This window comes from Lathamus discolor, chromosome 3 (assembly GCF_037157495.1).
Source record: "Lathamus discolor isolate bLatDis1 chromosome 3, bLatDis1.hap1, whole genome shotgun sequence".
Taxonomy (NCBI): Eukaryota; Metazoa; Chordata; class Aves; order Psittaciformes; family Psittacidae; genus Lathamus; species Lathamus discolor.
Genome location: NC_088886.1, coordinates 112,184,623 through 112,206,376, shown reverse-complemented (window position 1 = coordinate 112,206,376; position 21,754 = coordinate 112,184,623). Strand labels below are relative to the sequence as shown.

General features: G+C 46.0%; 1 protein-coding gene across 5 annotated transcripts in view; it reads left to right on the top strand.

The window, feature by feature from the left end:
- FMNL2 (formin like 2) overlaps positions 1-21,754 on the top strand; it is a 148,938-nt gene that overhangs the window by 66,227 nt on the left and 60,957 nt on the right. For all 5 annotated transcript variants that reach the window (XM_065671210.1, XM_065671213.1, XM_065671211.1 and 2 more), the window contains exon 2: positions 13,990-14,073. In XM_065671210.1, coding sequence (XP_065527282.1) covers positions 13,990-14,073 — 84 coding nt within the window. The remainder of the gene's footprint in view (positions 1-13,989; positions 14,074-21,754) is intronic.

The window sequence follows — 21,754 nt, the reverse complement described above, 5'->3', positions numbered from 1 at the left end:
CTGAGTTCACGTCTGCTTCAGAACCAGAACAGTTTTGTCTGAGACGTGGTTTTGCAAGGAGGGCTCATGCTGACATCCATCGGAGACATAAAACCTGGGCCCAGGGTGAGGGCCAGGCTTTTTATCCCTGACTTCATTTATTTTTCTTGGTTTATTCAGCCCTTAATATTGTTCAAATGAAGATTTTGTTTCTAGACCAACATAAATCAGGGAAGCTGCCAACCTACACAGTTTCTTCTGTGTCCTTAGGACTAAAATGTGGTGGCTGTGTGGGTTTTATTTGCTTTTAGCTTTTATTTGTTGTCTGTTTCATATGCGTATGCACACAGAAAGGTGGGTTGGGGCAGGCCAGCAGCCGTTCTACTGCTTGAGTGGGTACCTCACTGGGAGAGGGGTGCAGAGCAAGTGTCCCTGCAGGGTTCTTGTCGCAGCCTGTGGGTGAGGGAGAAGCAGAGGAGATGGTGGCTGGGGAGTAACTGCCCACCCGCCCTCTGTGCGAAAGGGTCTGGTCTCACATTTTAAGTGAAATTCCCTATATTTCAATTTGTGCCCACTGTATGTGTCACTGTATTTTTAGTATGGTTTAAGAGGTCTTTTATACATATTTTTGTGTGTTGGTGGTGTTTATATTTTGTTGTAGTTTTGGGTTTTTTTTAAGGGCGCTTTAAAATAGAATAGTTCAAATACCAGTGTGCGTTTGCATAAAAAACTCACTCTGAATAAATTACATGTATTTATATCCGTCTGTTTATGTGCGTAGGGGAAAGGTGTATTCATATATATGAAACTGTTCAAGCGTTTGCTGAATTCAGGCTTTTCGAGCTGTGCTACCACACAAATTTAGCTGTGCGATTAGCATCTTCAATGTGATATATGTTCTTAAAATGGTAGATTGAGAAAGGGAGTGCTTTCTTTTTGCATTTAATGTACACTAGTGTGAAAAACACAAGTTCTTCTGTGTTTTAGAAACATTCTTATAGATACCTGACAGAAATAGCTATGTTTTCCTTCCTGTATAGACATTTAGTAGAGCAATAACACAAAGCACAAGGGGAAAAAGAAAGTACATGCAATAACACAAACCCCTTTTTTCTTACTCTTGACATCTAATCCCAAAGCACTTCTTTCAGCATATTTTTCAGGGAAAAAGCTTCAGTGGTGTTGCAGTGTATTTTTGCCAAACACTTTTAGCGCAGGCCCCACTCTAAATTGAAGAGTTTGTGAGCAGCAGCTTGCCCTTGAATGCATGGGGGCAGTGATGCCTGCCAAGGCAGTGTGGACTTGGCCATTTCACCTGCCTCTGCCCAAAAAGCAGGATTGCTGCTTCCCCTGGCTTTCACCAGGGAAGTTTCCCACTCGTATGTGTGAAAAGTAGTAATCTCTGAGCACAGCTGAGCATGGGCAGGATGGCTCCTCTCATGTTTCCCATTGTTTCTGGATAAGCAAATAGTCCCTCTGTCACCGTTGAAGCAGCATGTTGCTGCTCTTTGAACCTTGTGGGCTGACCCTACATCACGTGTGTATTTGTTGTGGGAAAAGACTTGTTTTTTCTATTGAAGACGTGCATGTAGGATAATTTGTGATCTTCAGCTGCTTTTAAAATTGCAGTTACGTGAAGTTTAACTGCTCTTTTTATGGGAGCTTGCAGCTTATACCCAGTGAGGTTGACTTTGCAGACTGTGACCAGGTCATTGCTTTAGGTCCTGGGGAAATTACGAGCTGGAGGGGAGATCAGAGGTACTGTGTTCCACCCACCCCTGCACATCACTTCTCTCTTCCTCAGGGATTTCATCTAAAATGGTGCTCCAGAACATTCAGGATGTGTATGGGTAGCATCTTGCTTTGTTGCTGGGCCATCTGGTTGACTCCCACCCCAGGGCAGCCTCTAACTACCTAAGCTCTTCCTGGGGCAACAGAAGGGTGCAGTGGAGAAGCACTGGGGCAAAATGCCTCTGTTCCCTCCTCCGTCACAGGCTGAGGAGCGTGCTCACTGACTCTGTTCCTCTTGAAATCAAGGGCCTGTTACACAGTACCGCTTCATTTCTCAGGTGAGGTTTACTCCTTTGGAAAGAACATGGCCTTTGAACTGACTGTTCTTCGCAGCTGCTTTAATGCCAAGATTCTGCAGTTGTCTTGCATGCAGATGGCAGATGGTTTTTGGCAGCTGCTGATAGGTACTGCTGCCTTTAGTTTTCATTTTTCTTTTCAAGAGAGTGATTGATGAACAGCAGTCTGGTTACACAGGTAGCTCTGTAACATTTGCTGTTATTTCCATAGGGTTTGTAGTGAGCAGCATCACAAGGGGATGGGATCCTCTGATGTATAGTAAAGCATTTTTTTCCAATGAGATCTCTAGTTTAAGAGAACAACCAAAAACCATCAGCAAATTTGGGATAGTTGTTGGGATGCATAGACTTTAGAGAAGAGATTCAGAGCAGCCCTGCGGAGAAGGACTTGGGGATGTTGGTCGATGAGAAAATGAACATGAGCCGGCAGTGTGAGCTCGCAGCCCAGAAAGCCAACCGTATCCTGGGCTGCATCAAAGGGAGCGTGACCAGCAGGTCAAAGGAGGTGATCCTGCCCCTCTACTCTGCTCTTGTGAGACCTCACCTGGAATATTGTGTGCAGTTCTGGTGTCCTCAACATAAAAAGGACATGGAACTGTTGGAAGAAGTCCAGAGGAGGGCCACCAGGATGGTCAGGGGACTGGAGCACCTCCCGTATGAAGACAGGCTGAGAAAGTTGGGGCTGTTCAGCCTGGAGAAGAGAAGGCTGCGTGGGGACCTCATAGCAGCCTCCCAGTATCTGAAGGGGGCCTGTAGAGATGCTGGAGAAGGACTCTTCACTAGGCACTGTAGTGATAGGACAAGGGGTAATGGGTTAAAACTTACTTAAACAGGGCAAGTTTAGATTGGATATAAGGAGGAAGTTCTTTACTGTAAGGGTGGTGAGGCACTGGAATGGGTTTCCCAAGGAAGTTGTGAATGCTCCATCCCTAGCAGTGTTCAAGGCCAGGTTGGACAGAGCCTTGGGTGAGATGGTTTAGTGTGAGGTGTCCGTGCCCATGGCAGGGGGGTTGGAACTAGATGATCTTAAGGTCCTTTCCAGTCCTAACCATTCTATGATTCTGTGACTTTGCCCCTCTTTCTGTACTGCTGTGTGGCAGCGCAGGGTTGGAAAAGATGTAAAAATTGCTGAAAGCCCCTGTCTGTATGTCTTTCACTGTTTCCCTGTCTTGCAGCCTCCTGCAGCCAGACTGAGTGTGGCAAGGACACCTCTCGTCCTGTGTGCCTGAGGTCATGCAGACTGACCACGGTCTGTGCAGGTCCAAGCACAGCCTTTGATGTATTTATTTTGGTTCTTTGTAAGACACTTTCTCAGACTTTTCACTAAAACAGCTTTAATTTTGGATTTTGTGGTTTGCCTTATCAGTAGTGAGTGCCTTTGAATGATTTAATAAAGCCGCAGGGCTTGTTTGGAGCAATCTTCCAGGCGGGGTGAGTCAGTGGCGAGTTGGGCTTTGAAGCTTTTGTAGCATGAAACTATTTTTCAGTGGTGAATTAATGAGGTTTCTGCTTTTCCAAAATGTGAAACGCATTAGGTCAAGGCTGAATTTCTGACAGGAACAAGCAGCTCTCTGGTACCAGCAGTTGTCCTTGGCCACTTAAACCTTCAACAGGTTTTCCAGATGAAGTTTCAGCCGTGGCATCAGAGGCATGGTGACTGCTCAGCGAGACCCCAGTTGCTGGGGCAGAGGGGTTCTGCCCCAGGACACGAGCTGTGGCTGTGTCTGCATAGGAACAAGTCCACAACAGCAGCAGGAAATGCTGAAATGCCTGCTCACACCTGCAGCTTCATCTGCAGCAGTGTTAAACGTCTCCTTGTCAGTGCTTTCATCTGTACAGTGCCTATGCTAGTATTTATAGTGTGTGGAACATCTCCCTTATGAGGAGAGGCTGAGGGAGCTGGGTCTCTTTAGCTTGGAGAAGAGGAGACTGAGGGGTGACCTCATCAATGTTTACAAATATGTAAAGGGTAGGTGTCAGGATGATGGAGCTAGGCTTTTTTCAGTGATATCCAGTGATAGGACAAGGGGCAATGGGTGTAAACTGGAGCATAGGAAGTTCCACGTTAACATCAGGAAGAACTTCTTTACTGTAAGAGTGACAGAGCACTGGAACAGGTTGCCCAGGGGGGTTGTGGAGTCTCCTACACTGGAGATATTCAAGGCCCGCCTGGACAAGTTCCTGTGTGATGTACTGTAGGTTACCCTGCTCTTGCAGGGGGGTTGGACTAGATGATCTTTTTAGGTCCCTTCCAACCCTTGGGATTCTGTGATTCTGTGATTAACCTCTGTGAAGAGCTTTGAAGTTGAATGCTAATTTATTATAAATATGCAAATGTCAATGCTGATAAAGTAGAGAAGCAAAGTGAAAAGCGTAGCATGGAAGCTCAGAGGAGAGCTGATGAGTGTAGCCAGACATGAAGCGGCTTGGGAAGTTGTGGAGAACCATAGGGATGGTAAAACACAGGCATCGAAACAATCCTCTTGGCATCTGAGCATCAGGCTTGCACGTGGACATTGTCCACTGCTGCTGCGTGGGGCAGGGACCCTTGGCTTTCTCATTGGAAACGTCTCTGGGCTGTGCTCCATCAGGATTCAGGGCTGATGTGCTGCCAGCGGAACTGCTGCTAGTGGGGCCGTTTGTCTGTAAACACCCAGGAGGTGATTGACCTCCCAAGAAGTATTTATCCTTCCCTGCCGCTGGATTTCTGGATGGTTTAGTCCTTCCTTGCCTGTTGGGGAACTGCAGGTACTCATAGCAGTTTTCTGGATCCCAGCTTTCCGCTTCAGTATTTAAAGTAGACGTTGCTGGATGGCCGCATCAGGCCCACTGAGATGTATGGGGGGGAATGACAGATGCAGGGTTCAGTAATTTACCTTATTTTGTTCCAGCCATGTTTCTGAGGATAAGATTCATGCAAGTGTCCTTGCCCCTGCAGCCCTGGGCTGTGATGACTCCCCCCCACATGCTGTGTCCTCTGAGAGGGGATGCTGCAGCCTCCAGCAAGTCACCTTGTGCTGGCAAGTCTGATACTGCTCTTCCAGTGCTCTCCCTGTATAGCCGGGGTGTGTTTAGGAGGAGAAAGGACTTGTGCAGCCAGAACATTGACATTTTTATATCAAACACCAGCTTAACAAAATAAAAAAAAAAAAAAAAAAAAGAAAAGGAGGAGGATTAGAACAATAAATACATTTAATTTTGGCCTAGCTTGGATTCCTCATAAAGTCAGCAAACTTTGACATTGCTTCACTTGCCTCTAGCTTTCCTAAATAAACACACTGTAGCAGCACTGAGAAGTTAAGTAGCACAGAAAATTGTAAACAGCTAAATTTTAATATTGTAGAATATTAAGGGCTGTTTTATGGGCCAGGTCCTGGAATTAATTTTAATACTGAACAAAAATAGTGAGGGTTGTTTGTTTTAGTAGGCAGCTACTGAAGTTAGCAGTAGGCTTCTTTCTTTCTTTCCCTTTCAGAAAGGGTCAGAGTGAGGGGCAGGGTGAGGAATGGGACAAGGGATCTCCTCCTGGGCAGTGCGGTGTGGCAGTGCTGTGAGCTGACCCCCTGCAACAGGAAGTGAGGTGAGTTTGGGGCTGAGTGTAGTTCTTATAGTTTTACCCAGGGCTAAACGACCTGATTGGCACCAGCCTCCTCCATTGCAGCACTGGGTGATCTGGTCAGTGTATGTTTCACCTGGGAAGTCCTTTGAGATGAAGAATGCTGTACCAAGGCTTTAGATGTTGTAGAGCTTTAGTAGACCTCACGTCAGAAGTAAGTTGAGTGGGGTGAGTAAGGAGGTCTTGTGATGGCTTGAGGGCCCCAAGTCAATACCAAGCAGCTACTGTCTCCTCTTGAGCTGGCTATGCCAGCAGAGGACAAGAGCTGAGCAGATGCGAGCCATCCTTCATCACTCAAGCCTTAAAGGAGGAGTACAAAACCCTGGCTTGGTGTTGCTGCCTGTGCATCCTCTGTTCTGTAAAGATGTCTTCTCTTTATAATACTATGAACTGGTTTCTTTCCACATCGACTAAATTTAGAAAATGTGATGGAACATTTGCAAATTCAGGAACCGTACATATCTGACAATGAAGGGTGACAATGTCAATGTCTTTATGAATATACATGAACAGATCTGAACTGCATGTTATATTGCTTTCAATTATCTTTATTATTTTTGGATCCTGGTTTCTGGGAAGATGTAGGCACCTCACAAGGCCAAGAAGTAAACCTGGATCCACTCAGGAGTTTATGTTCTGTTCTCAGGCTTGCTGTAGCTGGGGAAGAGGGTTGCTCTGTCTCAGTTTTGTGAAGGTGGGAGGTATGGATTTGACTTACGGACCAAATTTGGATCTACTTTGTAAGGACTCAGTAGATATTAATGAAAGTTTAAAATAGCTTAGGTTGTGCCTTAAAACAGCCCTGACAGTAATGCAGAAAAAATGAAGATTGCAGCTTATCATGATGGAGATAAAACCAGGAGAGCTGGAGGCAAAATGCAATAGGCATGGCTGTTACAAAACTCTGCAGGGAATTGAGAAATGTAACTGATGAGCTGAAGAATAAACTCAGATTATTCTGAGGTGAGGACAGGGGGTCTATGAAGTCTGCCATTGCCGGTGTAATGAGAAAAGCTTTGAATATTGGTACATGAATCTGAATCTAATTTACAAGGACCAGGAATATTGTTTCAAAACCGTGACCTTTTTCATCAGTGCTGTTGTGAAGCCAAAAGAGTACCCAGGTTTGTTTTTCTGTCTCTCTGGTAGTAGTGGAAGGCAGGAATAATACCAGTCAGAGGAAGGGCAGGAGGAGAAAGTGAGCTGGGAATTGGGTTTCAGGAATATAAACTGCTCTGCCAGGTCTCACAGCGGAGTGGATGTTAGCCTGCACCATTCCCTGCCATACTGGACGTGCTATAGTTGCAAATAAGGGATACCTTCATTTCATTCAAAGTTAACTGTGCCATTATGGAAGTGGGAGGCTTAACTCTTTGCTGAAACACCCTTAAATACTGCCTTCCTCCAGCTGTGAAGTTCTCAGCATTGTCTGACTTGCCTTGCTTTGCCTTGCCAGGCTGAGCTTTGCTGCCCTACCAGTGCCTGGAGTGATGCAGGGCTGCTTTTTCCATCACCATCTGGCAGATAGGAGTTCACTGGTGGAAACATCTCTTATTTTAGGGATACCTGTCCTCCAGTTGTCTTATTAACACATGCAGGGCCATGCGTGGGAAGAAATGGATCAGGACAACTCTGTTGTGTTTGTTGCTAGTACATTAATGTCATGATTCATAAATAGAAGTGATTTAGACTTGATAAGATTAATAAGAGTGAGCATCAGCCTAATGTTATTAATTAGCAATCCTTAGGCTTTTGAGTCAGTCAAGTTGCTGCTACACTTGTTTTCCAAAACATTGAGCCTTTAATTGACATTAAAATGATGAATAACTTAGAAAGAATACAGCTCAGTCATCCCACCACCAGCATCTAGCATGTGGTGCTAATGCCAGCAGGACCTGGTCTGCAGTTCAAACCTGTAGTTATATGCTGGCCCTTTCCTTTACCTAAACCACAGATGCTGCTGAACATTTTGATGTTTCTGTGATATGAATAAACTCAGCAGTTGGGTGCTTCATCCCTCTGCAGCACATAGGCTACTTCTTTAGAAATTTTTCTGGATAATGCTGATAATAAATGGTGCTGTGCAAGTGCGTTGCCCCTGAGGCCTGGAGCCACCATGTATGGCCACTTAATGGCTCCATGGGCCAAGCTGGTACCTTCCTTTTCTGTTGAAGGGGATGGTGTGCACATACCAAGGGCCAGGTTCAAAGCAAAGAGTGAAGCCAAGTGCCGTGGCAGTGGTACCCACATCTTGGAAATCAGCTTACAAAAATAGATTTTAGTGTCAAAAAGTTTCTGTAGCAAATACAGATGCTCTGTTAACTCAAAACCTAAGTTGAAACCATTTTTCTATGGAGACTTCTGGAGAACAGAGGTAAGAAGGTTACAATCAGCAAGCCAGCCCGTCATAGTAGATGGCACAAAATTTGTTCAATTTTAAACAGGGCAGCAAAGGGCAACCCACAGCTCTTACTTTGAGTTACGGAGTATTTTGGCTCTCAGTGACGAAGCTGTTAATTACAGTTGCTCTTCTCTTTCTGGGGGGGTGGCATGTGAAGTGCAAAGCTGAGATACCTGCAGTAGCGTCCTGCTTTCCTCCATCTGTTCACAGCCAGAAGATAACACTGCTGCATGGGAAACAGTGTTTTCCTGCCCTGTGCTGGACCATGGGTCTCATTGTCACACTGGGATGGATGGAATCACTTCCTCGGGATGAGGCTCAGTATGGATGTGTACTGGTGCAGAGCACAGTTGCCAAGTCATCTGGCCCCGTGCTTTGGAGACGCCGTTGGGACTGCCAGTTTGGACAGAGCTGGGCTTTGTTTCATAGGTTAAAAATACATATATTTCCTTGATGCGCTGCTGGTTTTATTTTTAACTCTTAAGTAATTTAATATTTTGTAGGTCTGCTAGTATTTCACCCAGTTTTCCATCTGCTACTGTGATTAATTTAAGTTCTAGCTTTATAATGCCAACCCAGAGCAAACGGAATGGAAACCGTACCTATATTATTTGGCATGCAGAAGCAGACATGAATAACTTTGGAATTTGTGGGGAAAAAGAGAAGTTATGTGGTTTTGGAGCCAAAATATAGTTGGAAACCAGCCCTTGCAGACAGCACGATGCTGTGTAGGATCTCATTGCAATTATTCTTGAGTGCAGTGCTCCAGATTTGTGTTTGTAGGTGTTTCTGAGGAGTCGGAAACCTTACTCAGAGGCTGTAAAGCAGCAGTATGCACCAATTTCCTATTGCCTCACAGACAGCAAGGCTGAATGATGTGCCAGAGGGTTTTTTTGTTTCCCCCTCCTCAGTACTAGCAGTGGTGTGATGTAATGGAAATTTGCAGTACGACGAGGAAGGTGGGAGTCATTTCCTAAGGCTGCGAGTCTGGGGGAGGAAGGAGTGGAGCAAAGCTGCAGAGCTCACCTTGGTGCAGATGCTCAGCCAGGGCTGGTGGGTGCCAGTGTTTTACGCTGGACTCTGTGACCTGGGGTAATGACAGGGTGTAAGAGGGAAAAACCCAAACACAGGGAGGTGGTATCACAGCTGCTATGGGGTCCAGCACAGAGCTGTGGCACGGCCCTGGCAGCGTCTCAGATTGTGCCACAGTGAAGTTTGTTGGACTCATGGCACTGAGTTGAATTAAGAAGACCTTGACCACGAATGGTTATTTTTAATCTAGATCATGTTTAGTATAACACATGCAGGTGTGTGTGCAGGTCCATCTGGGGATGGGGATGCAGAGCAGTGGGGTACAAGGCAATGGGGCTGCTTTAACTGCTGTTGCCACTAAAAGAAATGATCTTTTATGGCCCGCGATGGGATCCTAATGAAAGATGGGTAGCTAGTATTAAAGTACAGTTCTTCCTGAGCTGGTCAAAGTCTGCGCTGCTGGCAAAGGGCCTCCATGCGTCAGTGCTGGTGGTGATATGGAGGGAGGAAGGTAAGGGACAGTCTGGCTGGGGACACAGGGAAGGGAGTGGAGTTCCACCCCTTCTGGCAACAGGAAGGGTTTAGGTTGTATCAGGAGTGGAATAGTTTTGCTATCGAAAGCCTTCAAAGCACGAACTCTAATTAGGGTGACGAACAAAAGAGAAATCCCAGGTCATAGACCTGTAGTTAACTAAAAAATGCTGGTATGTGTGAAGCCCATAGTCGTAAGAGCTGGAAGTGGCCAGGAGACATTTGTGAGTCATTTCACTGTTCCACAGAGAACAAGAAATCCAGACTGCTAACACATCTGGTTAGTTATGACTAGACTCAAAACTATTGCAATCGGTCAGGTTAAGCCAGCAAATTCAGTAGCCTTCTTTGCCATTGTTACTGATGCAACAGCTAAAGGTTATGCAATTAGATGTAGTATACTTTGATTTCAGAAAGCCAGTTGGTACAGTGCCATGCATAGACATAAGGAAAATATATTGTTTCCCATTTAGGTAAAAATGCCATGGTTTAGAAAGTAGTTTTCCAGCAGGGAGCAGTTGTTAACAGGAAGACATGAAGACCACCATTAGTCCAGCTTTTAGAGAAGGTACGATCTACACCTGCATTATTTTATACAACAAAACAAGGGTTATTTGGTTCATTCATCAAGGCTGCTGGCCTCAATGAAGGTGGATGTTGAGTGGGGTCAGGTGTGCTGGGGCATCAGCCTAGAGGCTGCAGGAGAGCCGGGCTAAAGGACGGGGAGCTCCAGGGGAGCAGCAGATCCAACTCACCAGGTGTCTTGGATGGGGAAAAGGGCATGTGTGGTGCAGAAATAAGCATGCGCAACAAGCAGGGAGCCTCAGGTTATAGCCTCAAGTTGTGAGTGAGAATGCCTTGCAATGGTTTCCAGTGAATGACTGCTATCTGATGGCAGTTGCTAAGGCAATTCTAACTGATTTATGTATAAGACATACAAGTTAGTGTCAAATTGACTCTGCCAGCATGAAAAGCCCTGGTCCAAGTGCATTCCCTCCTAGTCCAAGTGCATCCCCTCCTTACCACTTGAGTGATGAGGCCAGAGGGGCTGCAGACAGCAGAAGTAGTAGTTTCCTTCCTAGTTTCCTCCAGAAGACATGAAGGAAGAAGCTGAAAGGACTTCAGGGGTGACCTGCCGTTGTTTGCTGCACTGGAGGGTCCTGTCTAGAGCGTGGTAATGGACTTGCACACACACAGGTTTTAAAACTGTTTTAAATCTCTTACTGAGAAGTGAGTAGGTGAAAATCATCCAGTGCTTACACATAGGGATTTGAACCTGGTTGCACACAGTGTATTCATAAGTAATTTTGCTTGTCAGACCAAGGTGGGGGGTATCTGAAGTGAACTGCAGTAGTTGTTGAAATACCTTGAATGGTTGTGTGCAACACAATGATGCGGAGCAAAGGAGTTCATTTCAAAATGAGATCAGATATAATTCAGTTTGAAATGAGATCACTGGAACCTGCTGCCTGGGTCTTGTTTTCCCTGTTTCAGGCTTTCATCCACACTGAACTTTTGCTATGACTGAATCCTGCAAAGGTTTCCAGGCAGGTTTCTTGTCCGAGTGCCAGCCTGATTGGGTAAGCTGACGAGCTATAAGAAGATCAGAGTTTGACAAGGGGTGTATTGCAGGTAAACAGTGAAGCTTTTCCTACAGCTGAGATTTAGCATAGCTATGAAATATGTTGCTTCCTCAGAGGTAAGGAATGGTGCTTGAAGAAGCCCCAGGAAAAATACCAAATAGTGCATTAAAATGATAAGTAGAACTGATAAGTTACATGGTGAGAGACTGAGAGGAGAATCAAGTGCAGATATGATCACAGCCTATAAATACTGTCAACATGACAGCACAGATGAGCAAAAGGAAGAATATTTGTTATCTGATGGAAAACAAGCTTTAGGAAGAGCAGTCATCACAGCAGCAGGCTGGTGGAGGGGATCCCCAAGAATGGGTGACACTCATCAGCCAGGATGGATGGAGATAAGGTGTTGTGGGGCAATAGTAAATACAGCTGCGACATGCAGACAGATGGATTGGAGACCTGTGCTGTCCTTGCCTGCCTCGATGGTTCTGTGGACCAGGAGGTACAAGTGCACCAGAGGGCGGCGCTCAGGGGTCTGCAGTATTCCTGGTAAAGAAAGAGGCATTTGCTATCCCGCTGAAGAATTGGAAGGACAGTATTTGGTGCATGTGTCACTGTTCCTGCCTGTGCTCCCGTGCTTTCAGGGAGCATACTGGTGGGGTGCAGCAGTGGAGGGAAGGTGGTGGTTGCACCATGCCAGGGCGCCCGGGGTTGCCCTCAGACGAGGGGGGAACACTACATATAGCCTCACGCAGGGGGAATGCAGATGGCTGCAGCAGCCTCCACTCCTCTGCCTGCTAGCAGGAATGCCACATCTGCTCCTGAGTCACGCCCAAGCCCCTCTGTTTTCAACTCAGGCTGCACAAGTAAGCCCAGGGAGAAGGAAATCTGAAACTGGGAGGGAGCAGCCCTGGCCGTGGGGCTGCCTCCCACGGGGGCTGAGCTGGGCTGGGAGCAGACTGACAGCCTGGCCTGTGAGTTAGCAGGGCAGCTGGGATGCATAAGCCCTGCAGGAGCTTCAGGGCAAGGTAGTCCTGCATCATACACTACCCCTGCAATAAGGACAGGGAAAGCCTTGTCTTTGCAGTGGGGAAATAGTGCTCAGTCACCTAGAAACTGTTGGAAAGCTTTGCTGTTGATGGTCAGCTGCTACCAGTGAACCTCTTTGGCTTTCCTTCAAAGCCCCTCATCCCCCAAAGCTCGCCTGGTTGGTGCAGTGCCTGTCAGTGTCGTCAGCACTATGCACACTGTCCCAGCAGGACGGGGATTGCCCTTGGCTCCTGCAGTCCCTGTCTGGGGACTTACGTGAAGTTTGATTTTATGGTGTGCTGTTCAGGGTAAGCAGACTAGGGGGTAAGCAGCCTGGGCTGATCATAACAGATGCTCTTGTTGGTGTCTGGGAGTGTTTCTGAAGACTTCCAGGACAGCCTGCTTTTAATAAATCTGTAAATCTTGCTATTGCACAGCTTGTGAAGATGTACGCTTCTAGAGCAGAGTGTTTCGGTACCTAACTGCCAGTGTATTGATTACCGCTTCATTACAGGCTTATTTAACAGCCTTTGGTTCTGGCCTCTTTTTATGCCTCCCACAGCCTTTTAAAAATTAAATGCAGAAGGGTAGTGCCTGCTGGTACTGGAGATGTGCACAGCACCGGCCTGCCTGCCTCTGGTGTGCTGCAGGAACCCACCGGCGCTTTGCTCCTGTCCCTGCAGCAGTCCAGATGGACCACAGGCTGTGGTCCTGAGGCTTAACAGGGGATAACTGGCTGTTCTGGGAATCCAAGCTGGAGACCAGCAAGTGCTGGAAACGAAAAGATGCTTGGCTGGTTTTCATTCAGCCACTTCACCTTGCTGTGCTGATAGGGAGACTCTCCAGACCTGGTGTTTGCAAAGCTCTCAAGGCGTTCCTGAGTTCTTAAGCAGCGTAAGCATGACAGTTATGCTGCACATTTAGAGATACGGCTCTTAGGAAAACTGCCTTGGGAGTGAGTAGCCAGCCTGTGCTGCCCTACCCCAAACAACTGCCCATAGAGAGGTATCTCAACTGACATCAAAGGAGCCAGCAAACGATAGGCATCATTTAATTGCTGCCTTTCCCCTGCCTTCTGACTCGTTACTGCAGGTTGTCATTCACAGTCTCAGGATTGTTATGATTGTTATCTTTGCTTATGCCAGTAGCACAACGTCAGGATGGGCAGCAGCATTCCTACCCCTGGGATCTGTATTATTCAGATAAGACTGCATGCAGTGACATTTAAAAACCTGAATAGCGTCCCACTGTTGAAATAAAATGAAATGGCGTTTCAAGATCTTGTTTGGAGAGAACTGGCCTTCTGCAGTCCCCAGCCTGCAGCTGGAGTTTGTCTTTCCCTTATGAAAGAGCTCAGGCCAGGGCTGGCAAAGGGAAGAGGGGATGTGGTGTGCCACAGGGACCCATCTGGCTGGACGGTGGCTCCTGTGCCATGGCAGCAGAAGGAAGCCCTGTCCTTTCCTCTGGATGGAGGTGGCTGGTCATGAGCTCCAGTCGCTCCCTCCTGTGTCCCAGCACCAAGCTTTGTCTGTCGGTGTCTTGTGATTCACTGGTGCTTTTGGGGCCAAATATGACATTTAGAGGGAATGTTTCTGAATAACCCTGTCAACAGGAATCCACATAAAACAATTAAAGCAACCGCAGCCACGTTGCCTTGGTTTGCTCATGTCTGACTCCACTGGAGCCTGAGCCCTCTGTGGTCCCTCACGTTTGCTTTCTCTTTCTCCGCAGAATGCGATGAACTTGCCGCCTGACAAAGCCCGGCTTCTGCGGCAGTATGACAATGAGAAGAAGTGGGAGCTGATCTGTGACCAGGTAAGGGAGGTCGGAGGGCTTTTGGCACATCTCACCAAGAGCTCCAACTGGGTTTCATTAGTGGTGTCCCTGAGCTTAGAAAAGGGACCTTGCAGAGGACAAGTATTTGAATAGTTTCAAACACTCATTTCTTTGGCCTCATGCTCCATTATTGGTAACAACTCATAGAAGTCTTGCAATAAGAATTCATTTTTTTGCCACAGAGCAATATCTCTTTCCCCTCTGATGTTACCATCACCCCTGTGCCTGTTTCCTCTTGAGTGGTGGATGCTGAGTATTTTGCCTGGCACAGACTCAAAAAGACTGACCTTCAGTCACCTCTGAGAGAGGGCTTTGAGTTTGGTCTGTCTTGACTTATGTAACATGAATGAATGAATGGTCTCTATCCTGTGAGTATTTGGCTTTTCACATCATGAGCCACGGTCACAGGTGGTAGTGGCTGTTGCCTTCAGGGAGAGGTGAATGGTGATGTACTCCTCTTCACCTCAGAGGCTGGGATTAAGCAGCCGCAGATGCTGAGGGATCTTCTGTGTATGAGCTCTGCTGTGGCATGCACACTTGGCAGCAGTATAGAACAATTAACAGGTTGGCTCTGCCATGGCAAATGAACAGAAACGTTATTATTTAGAGAAAGTGAAGCATCCTAAAGGTAGGATCTGCATTTGTGAGCCAGCAGCAAAATCAGGTTCTGCCATAAACTTCAAAAGTAATCGCTAATGAAAATAATTGATCCAGGACTATGAAAGTAGGATGTTTTCTTGAAATGTAAACACAGTGGTACCAGGATGAGAGTTTGGCAGAAGGTATAGTCATACTGTGAGGTCAGGAACATTATAATAAATAGGTTTTTGGGACATTTCCTGTTTAGCTGTTCCTATGGGGGAGCCTCTGAAAAAATCCAGCTACCTTAAAGTAAAGCTGAATAAAGAATTACTAGTTTTCTGTGTAAAGTGTTGACCTATTTAGTTTCAGTTTAATGAGACACTGAACAAATCGCTTCATCTACTGTGATTTGTTTCATGAATGCTTGCTTAGAGCATGCACACTCGGAGCACGTATAAGTAAGTGTGAGCTTTGCGCTGGAATTGGCAGTGGGGCAGGCAGAAGCAGTTAGATCACAGCCTCAGTGTGCAAACTCCCACCTCAGAGCTGACCCACCCTTTGCGGCATGCAGCTGCTGCTGATTCACTCCTGAACTCTGGAGCAAGATAGGAGGGATGAGCAAATGGAAATGAAGAGAAGGAAATTTGCAATCTGGAGTAATCACGTATCTTAGCATTGTGCAAGGAGCTATTAAGTCCACCCCCGGGCTGGGATGGGTCTGCTTCCCATTGCTTGGAGAGGGTAGGCAGGGAAGCAGCACAGGACTGTTGTAACCAGCAGTGAGAAGCTCAATGCTGCGAGGATCCCGAAAGGGTGGGAGATGACTGTGTACCGTGTTTCCAGGGTCTGGCCATCCGAGGGGAGGTGCTTGGGCAGTTAAGGGCTGTATATCTGTGATCTGTCACAGCTCCATAGCCTCTCTGGCATTCCTCATGGGTGCTCGCCAGCCGCTGTAAATTAGAGCATCGTGAAGCAGGTGTCTGTAAACCACGATAATACAGCATGTGGGGTGTGAAATATTTATATCTGTCCATGTAATTATGGTGCATAGCTAAAAGTACTTCCAGGAATAGATTTGGTACAGAGTGTTTTTAGTGTAGATGCAAATTTTTCTATTGGTATCACCCGTTGCATCATTTTACCCTGTTTTGCTTAATGAAGAACTGAGGATGTTAATTAATGTAACAGCTTGAGGAAGTTAACTCTTACCCTTCTGTGCTGGTTTTCAACTTACATCTGAAAGGAAAACATGTCCAGAGGTTGCTCTTAAATGATATTTTCTAAACACTCTGTAAAGCAGACCCTGATCTGTGAAATATTTTGAAACTCTTAGGGGGGAGAGTTCCACTCCCAAAGGGAACTCTCACTTTTGCGGAAGTGAGACTTACAAAAGTGGGGAGCTACCGGCCTCATGGTGATGGTAATAACAACAACAATAACAATAATAATCTGCCATAAGTAGGATTGTACATGTTGTAGTGAATCATTGTAAGGGTTGCTGGCTGGTTGTGGCGAACTCATCCTGTGGGGTATTTTCTACTCCTTTGTCTATAAACCTTGCAAGTCATTTAAATGTTGCTGCTAGTGTCCTGAAAGCTTGCTCCATACGTCTCCTGCTTAGCTTATGAGAAGAGCAAAGCCAGTAAACCTGTTGCCCATCCTGGAGAAGGCTGAGGGTCATCTGGGGGTGTGAGTGTTGGGAAGGATCCAGGCAGGTAAGAGGATACCATTTTCTGGCATGGCGAGCCACCCTTTTAGTGTAGTCTAGGCCTCTATCCAGTTGCTTGCCATGAGACATACAGAGGGGGCACAGATGTTGAGGGAAGAGGTTGGGGACATCTTAGCAAAGTTCTTCATTGCCCTCTAATGGCAAATTATAGCAGGGGCATCACCATGTCCTCAGCTTTGGAGACACTGGGGTTGTGTGTGCGGAACAATGAATTAAGAGACCAAATGAATGTCATGTGGTTTACATCCAAAATATCATCACTGAGGTATTTGTATAACTCTCTCCCTTTCCTGGTGAAACTCTGAATGAAAGCAGCTGCTGGTTTCTAGGGCTTACCAGGATGGTCGTGCGTTTCTCTAGCAGCCTGTTGGGTGGGGGTCCTCTGCTGCCCCTCAGCTTTGCTTCCAGGGACTGCCTGTGTTGGGGGTAATTTCACCTGAAGCATGGCCACTTGGTCTACTTAGTGCAGGGATAAACGGCTGTTATCATGTCATTCTGTAATAAGACATAAGTCATATATAATGTAATAAGTCATGTAAAGTTACATACTGTCCTGCTGGTGAGCTGGCTGGATTGCTGGATCCAGGACTGAGCCACTCTCCAGGTCTGTGTGGGGTGGGGCCCGGGTGGTAGAAATCTGAACCGCATTTATGATCTGGTGTGAGAAGACACTGGTCTTCAGCCCTGCTTGTCCATCTCCTTTCACCAGCGTTCACCATCCCTCTGCTTCATACACTCCTCGCAGTTACTGCCTGCCTGTTGAGATTTCTTTCAAGCTGGGGTACCGAGTTGGATGTGCTGTGTGCTTACCTAACACGTATGAATCCTAAGAATGAAACAAGTTAGTGAGGGTAGTAATAATAATAATAATAACAACAACATGTGTCAGTAATGCAGAAAATGTCCTGAATGTTTTTGGAAGCAAAAGATCTTTGGAAAAGCCACAATTTCCCGGTTACGGAATTAATACATTTTCCATATTTGGGTGAACAAGAGATGTGTTGAGTTATTTGTAGGAGCTCATGAGAAAGGAAATGTAGAAATCCAGCAGTTCCTCTTTGATGCTGTAGTAAAACCCCCTTCGCCCCCCCTGCTCCTCCCCCCCTTTTTTTTTTTGTATCCATGAGGAAATAAAGTGCTAATTCTGGTGATTGCTGGTAAAAGAAGCACAGGGGTGGTATTGTGCTCCCCCATCCAAGCTTTTTCCCTGAATACTCGTAAAAAGGAAGGTCTTGAGGACCAAGTCATCTCACTGCTCTGTGGTCCAGTGCCGCTGGCTCCTTTCGTGCACTTCTCTACACTTAGCTGTTGTTCTAGCACTGCTCCTCAGCAATTTTTTCAAGTAAGAGAGAGCCTTTTATCCTTGGGAAGTCAGTTTGCTTTCTAGGTGGCTGACAGAGGCAGGGTTGAGTTATTGCTGGTCTGTGCCTTTCTTCTTTCAGGGCTGTAGATAGCATTGGTGCTTATATGAGTCACGTAGTGGAGATAAAACAGGCTTCATGGGGATTTATTAACTTTGTTGTGTCTGAATGGCCCAGTGCTGGGGCGACTGGGAGAGAAAGCCACCACGTCCCAGTCATGATGTCACCCACCGGCTTACGCTTTTTGCTTAGCGAACTTTGGAGACTCAGATATGGATTTTGAACTCTATATGTGTGTGGTAAAAATCCCCAGCCTCGCCGTTCAAACAGCGTTAAACCCCATGCCATATAAATTCTTATTTTGAGGGCAGATTTGGTCAGTGAGTGAGTGGGAATTGCCAGAAGTGGAGAGGGGGAACAGACAGGAGAAATCAATGATTTTTAACTCCTTGTTTACAGTATCTAAGGCAAGTGAGTTATGTGTGAACAGCAGTGCCTCAGTGTTAGCCAAGAAGCATGTTTGTCTCTGCAGGAGGAACTCTGGGGAAGTAAATGCTCTAAAGAAGCACCAGAGGACCTTGAGAGGACCCCATGCTGGCCAATCTGCACAGTCACTTACAGCATTCACAGTAAATGAAATACCAGACTGCAGTCATGCTGGTCTGATGAGCCCTGTGCCTTCCTACCCTGTGTGAGCTCTGGCAGAGCATCAGGTTTTTGAGAGGACGGTGGCTGCAAGCAGACATTCAGAGTGTCCCAGAGGTGTCGGGGAGCTTTGGGCTGCCATCACTGCACAGCAATTGAGACAATTGAGACAGCAATAATAGCCAGGGAAGAGCAGTTTTAAAGGCTAAACCCTCATGGCTTTCCAAAGCAGAAAAAAAAAACTTTAAGGGCTGTGAATGTGTACAGGACTAGTAGATGTCTGCTGCAAGTGAATGTTGGTCACTAGTTAGAGAAAAGCATTTCTGGTGTCTGGTTTTTATGGATAATGCCTTTAAAATCCTTCAGCCCAAATAATTCCACTATCTAGTAATGATCAGCATCTTTTTTAATGAAGTCACAGAACCATAGAATCCTAGAATGGTTTAGGTTGGAAAGAACCTTAAGATCATCCAGTTCCAACCCACCTGCCATGGGCAGGGACACCTTCCACTAGACCAGGTTTCTCAAAGCCCTGTCCAACCTGGCCTTGAACACTGCCAAGGATGGAGCATTCACAACTTGCTTGGGCAGCCTGTTCCAGTGCCTCACCACCCTTGCAGTAAAGAACTTCTTCCTTACATGTAACCTAAATCACTGAAGAGATTATTACATAAATACATAATTACAGCTAGGTTTTAAGAAAACAAACAAAACGGTATAGTATCTGCATCACAGTCTACTAAATGTGCTTGTTAAGTCTCTTTAAGCATTTCATTTTGAAGTCTCCTGATATTAAAACTTGCAGTTAGGAAAAGCTCCTGTTGCTTTAGCAGATGATGGCTGATTAGTCAGTAAGAGAAATAAACCCGTAAGAGCAAAATAGCTTCCCTGGGGGATTAGACTAAATACAGCAGAGCTACACATCAGCATGAGAAAATCCCCAAAAAGGGGAGGAATAAATAGGAGAGCTGATGTGGAGTCTTGGTAGTCTGAGACTGCAGTCAGGAGCAAGCTCCTGCTGTGCCTGCTGCTTGCTGCTCACATCGCCTACTTTTCCTCAAGAGCAGACTTCCAGATTGTGCTCCACCACATGCAAATGCAGAGAATAATATTTGGACATAGTTGTCAAGTGGCACAATGAAAACGCTTCTACTTTTGTGGGTTTTTTTTTTTTTTTTGTAGAGAAAGACGTAGTTATTCAAATGCTGTAATGTCTCTGGAGCTGATACTGAACTATTGAGCGGCAAAATGAGAAACAGTGGTGGTCTCCAAGGTCCAGATACCTCTGTGACTCTTCACTAGTCTGCAGTGGGCCAGGTTCTCATTTAGTGCAGAGTGCTTTTTTGTCGGTCTGCCAGTGTGAAGAAGTTTTAAAATGGGTTAACGGGTGGAAATTGCTTCTAAATAACTTACGTTTATGCCCACTGGAAAGCCACAGTATCCTGAGGGGGCTGTAAGTCTGACAGAGAAACTGGTCTAACAGTTTTTGTAACAGTGTCCTGTAAAAAATGCAAAAATTAAGCAAGCAGTTGGGGTACTTTGAATATTGACATCTTCATATTTTGACTGATTTATTCTATGTGCTTCTGTTTTTTGGTTTTAATTTTTCTGTTTCCTTTAAAGCCCCTGTCAACATTTGTGGGTGTGCTGCTCCCATTTATTGGATGTGAGAGTTGGATGCTTGGGTGGACTATTGTGCACCTCTTGGGATGTGGCAGATGATGTCTGCTTGTGCCAGTGGAGCTATGTGATGGAGCCCTGGCACATCATTCCAAAACTGCCTGTAACTCCACGCATCTGTCTTGTGTCTCTGTCCTCCTTAACTCAGCAGTAGCAGTTCAGGTTAGCAGCAAATTGAACTACAGGAGTGTGAAAGGGACTGGCAAGGAGGAACTTTGTGTTTTCTGAACTGTTTTTTAGATAAAAAGGAAATGCCAATTCCAGAACTGTGTTTGGCCCATATATGTGAAGGTGCATGGAAAAAAAACCTGGTTGTAAAAGAGGAAACAAATGTCTGCTCTCTGTCTTACAGAGCTCTCGCCTGGGGCCAAGGGACCACAGACTGGCAGCCTTTTTAGTTCATATTTTCCTGCTCACCACGATGAATTACTTTTGTTACAACAAGCAGCAAGATAATAACAGGAATGACTTCTGGTGTTCTGACAGTGCGTTCTGGTAACTAGGCAGCAGTGTCCTATTCATTATGAAATAACTTTCAGATAATGTAGTCAAAATTGCATCCTGACCTAATAAAGGGAGGTTTCAGATATCAGTTGTAAAATGCAAAATTTCAGGAGGAAATGGTTATGAGATCTTTCCTCAAGGGAAAAGGCAGAATAGTTTAGAATTCTGCAAGATACAAATAGTATCAGAACTTTCGGTAATGCTCTTAACAGGTTTGGACCCAGCATACTCCTCGCAGAACAACTCATGTTTCACAGCAGCTTTTGTAGGATAAATTTCAGGCTGGCTGTGCAACTGGTAAAGCAAGCAAAAATCAAGCAGCTCCCAGAATACAAAATTTGCAGACCTTGTATTTGCCATCAAAATCTTTAATTCACTTCTGAATGTGGCTGATGCTGGGTTGCAGATCAGGCGTCCCCCTGTACTGTTAGGCGTTTGGAAGCCTTCGGTGAGAAATGAGTCTCAAAGGCAGGTAGGAATTTTTCTGCACTGGAATAGCAGCAGGTGAGCGAGATAGGGATAGGGTGTCAGGGACGCTGCTGGCATAGGACAGAAAGCAGGAATGTGGGCGTGCATGATTAGATGTTTCACTTGGGTAAAGCCCACCATTGCAGGCAGCCTAGCTTCCTCTGTGTCCTGAAGTTGATCAGATTCCAACCTTAGCAGAGGCACATGGTGTTTCTTGGGTTTTCCCAGTGGGACAGGGATGGGCATCTCGTCCATAATTTCACTTGTAAGTAGATTGGTGGCCTCAGTAGCTTTTGCCAGCTTGCTTCCCACCACGCTGGAGATCCCTCAGCTTGGCCTTCATGTGACACAGATGTGGAAAGAAACCCTGGGAACTGTGGGTGGAAGGGACAAGCTCAAGTATCGACATGCTCCGCATGCCAGTGGTGCAGGGAGCTGATCCCAAGGCACAAGGAGCACCATGGTGCTCAGGCATTGTGTTGGCATAGGAAGCAGGATGCTGCTGGGATTGGGTGTATTCGCATAGAATTGCCTTACAAAGGCAAACCAATTTAATATCCTGGAGTTAAAATATTACTTGTTTATTGCTAACATATTGCTCTTGCATTCATTTTTCTGGAATCCGAACAATAAAATGAGACTAGACCGTGCAGTGTGGTTTTAGACTTGTTCCAAGTGATAAAAAAGGTGT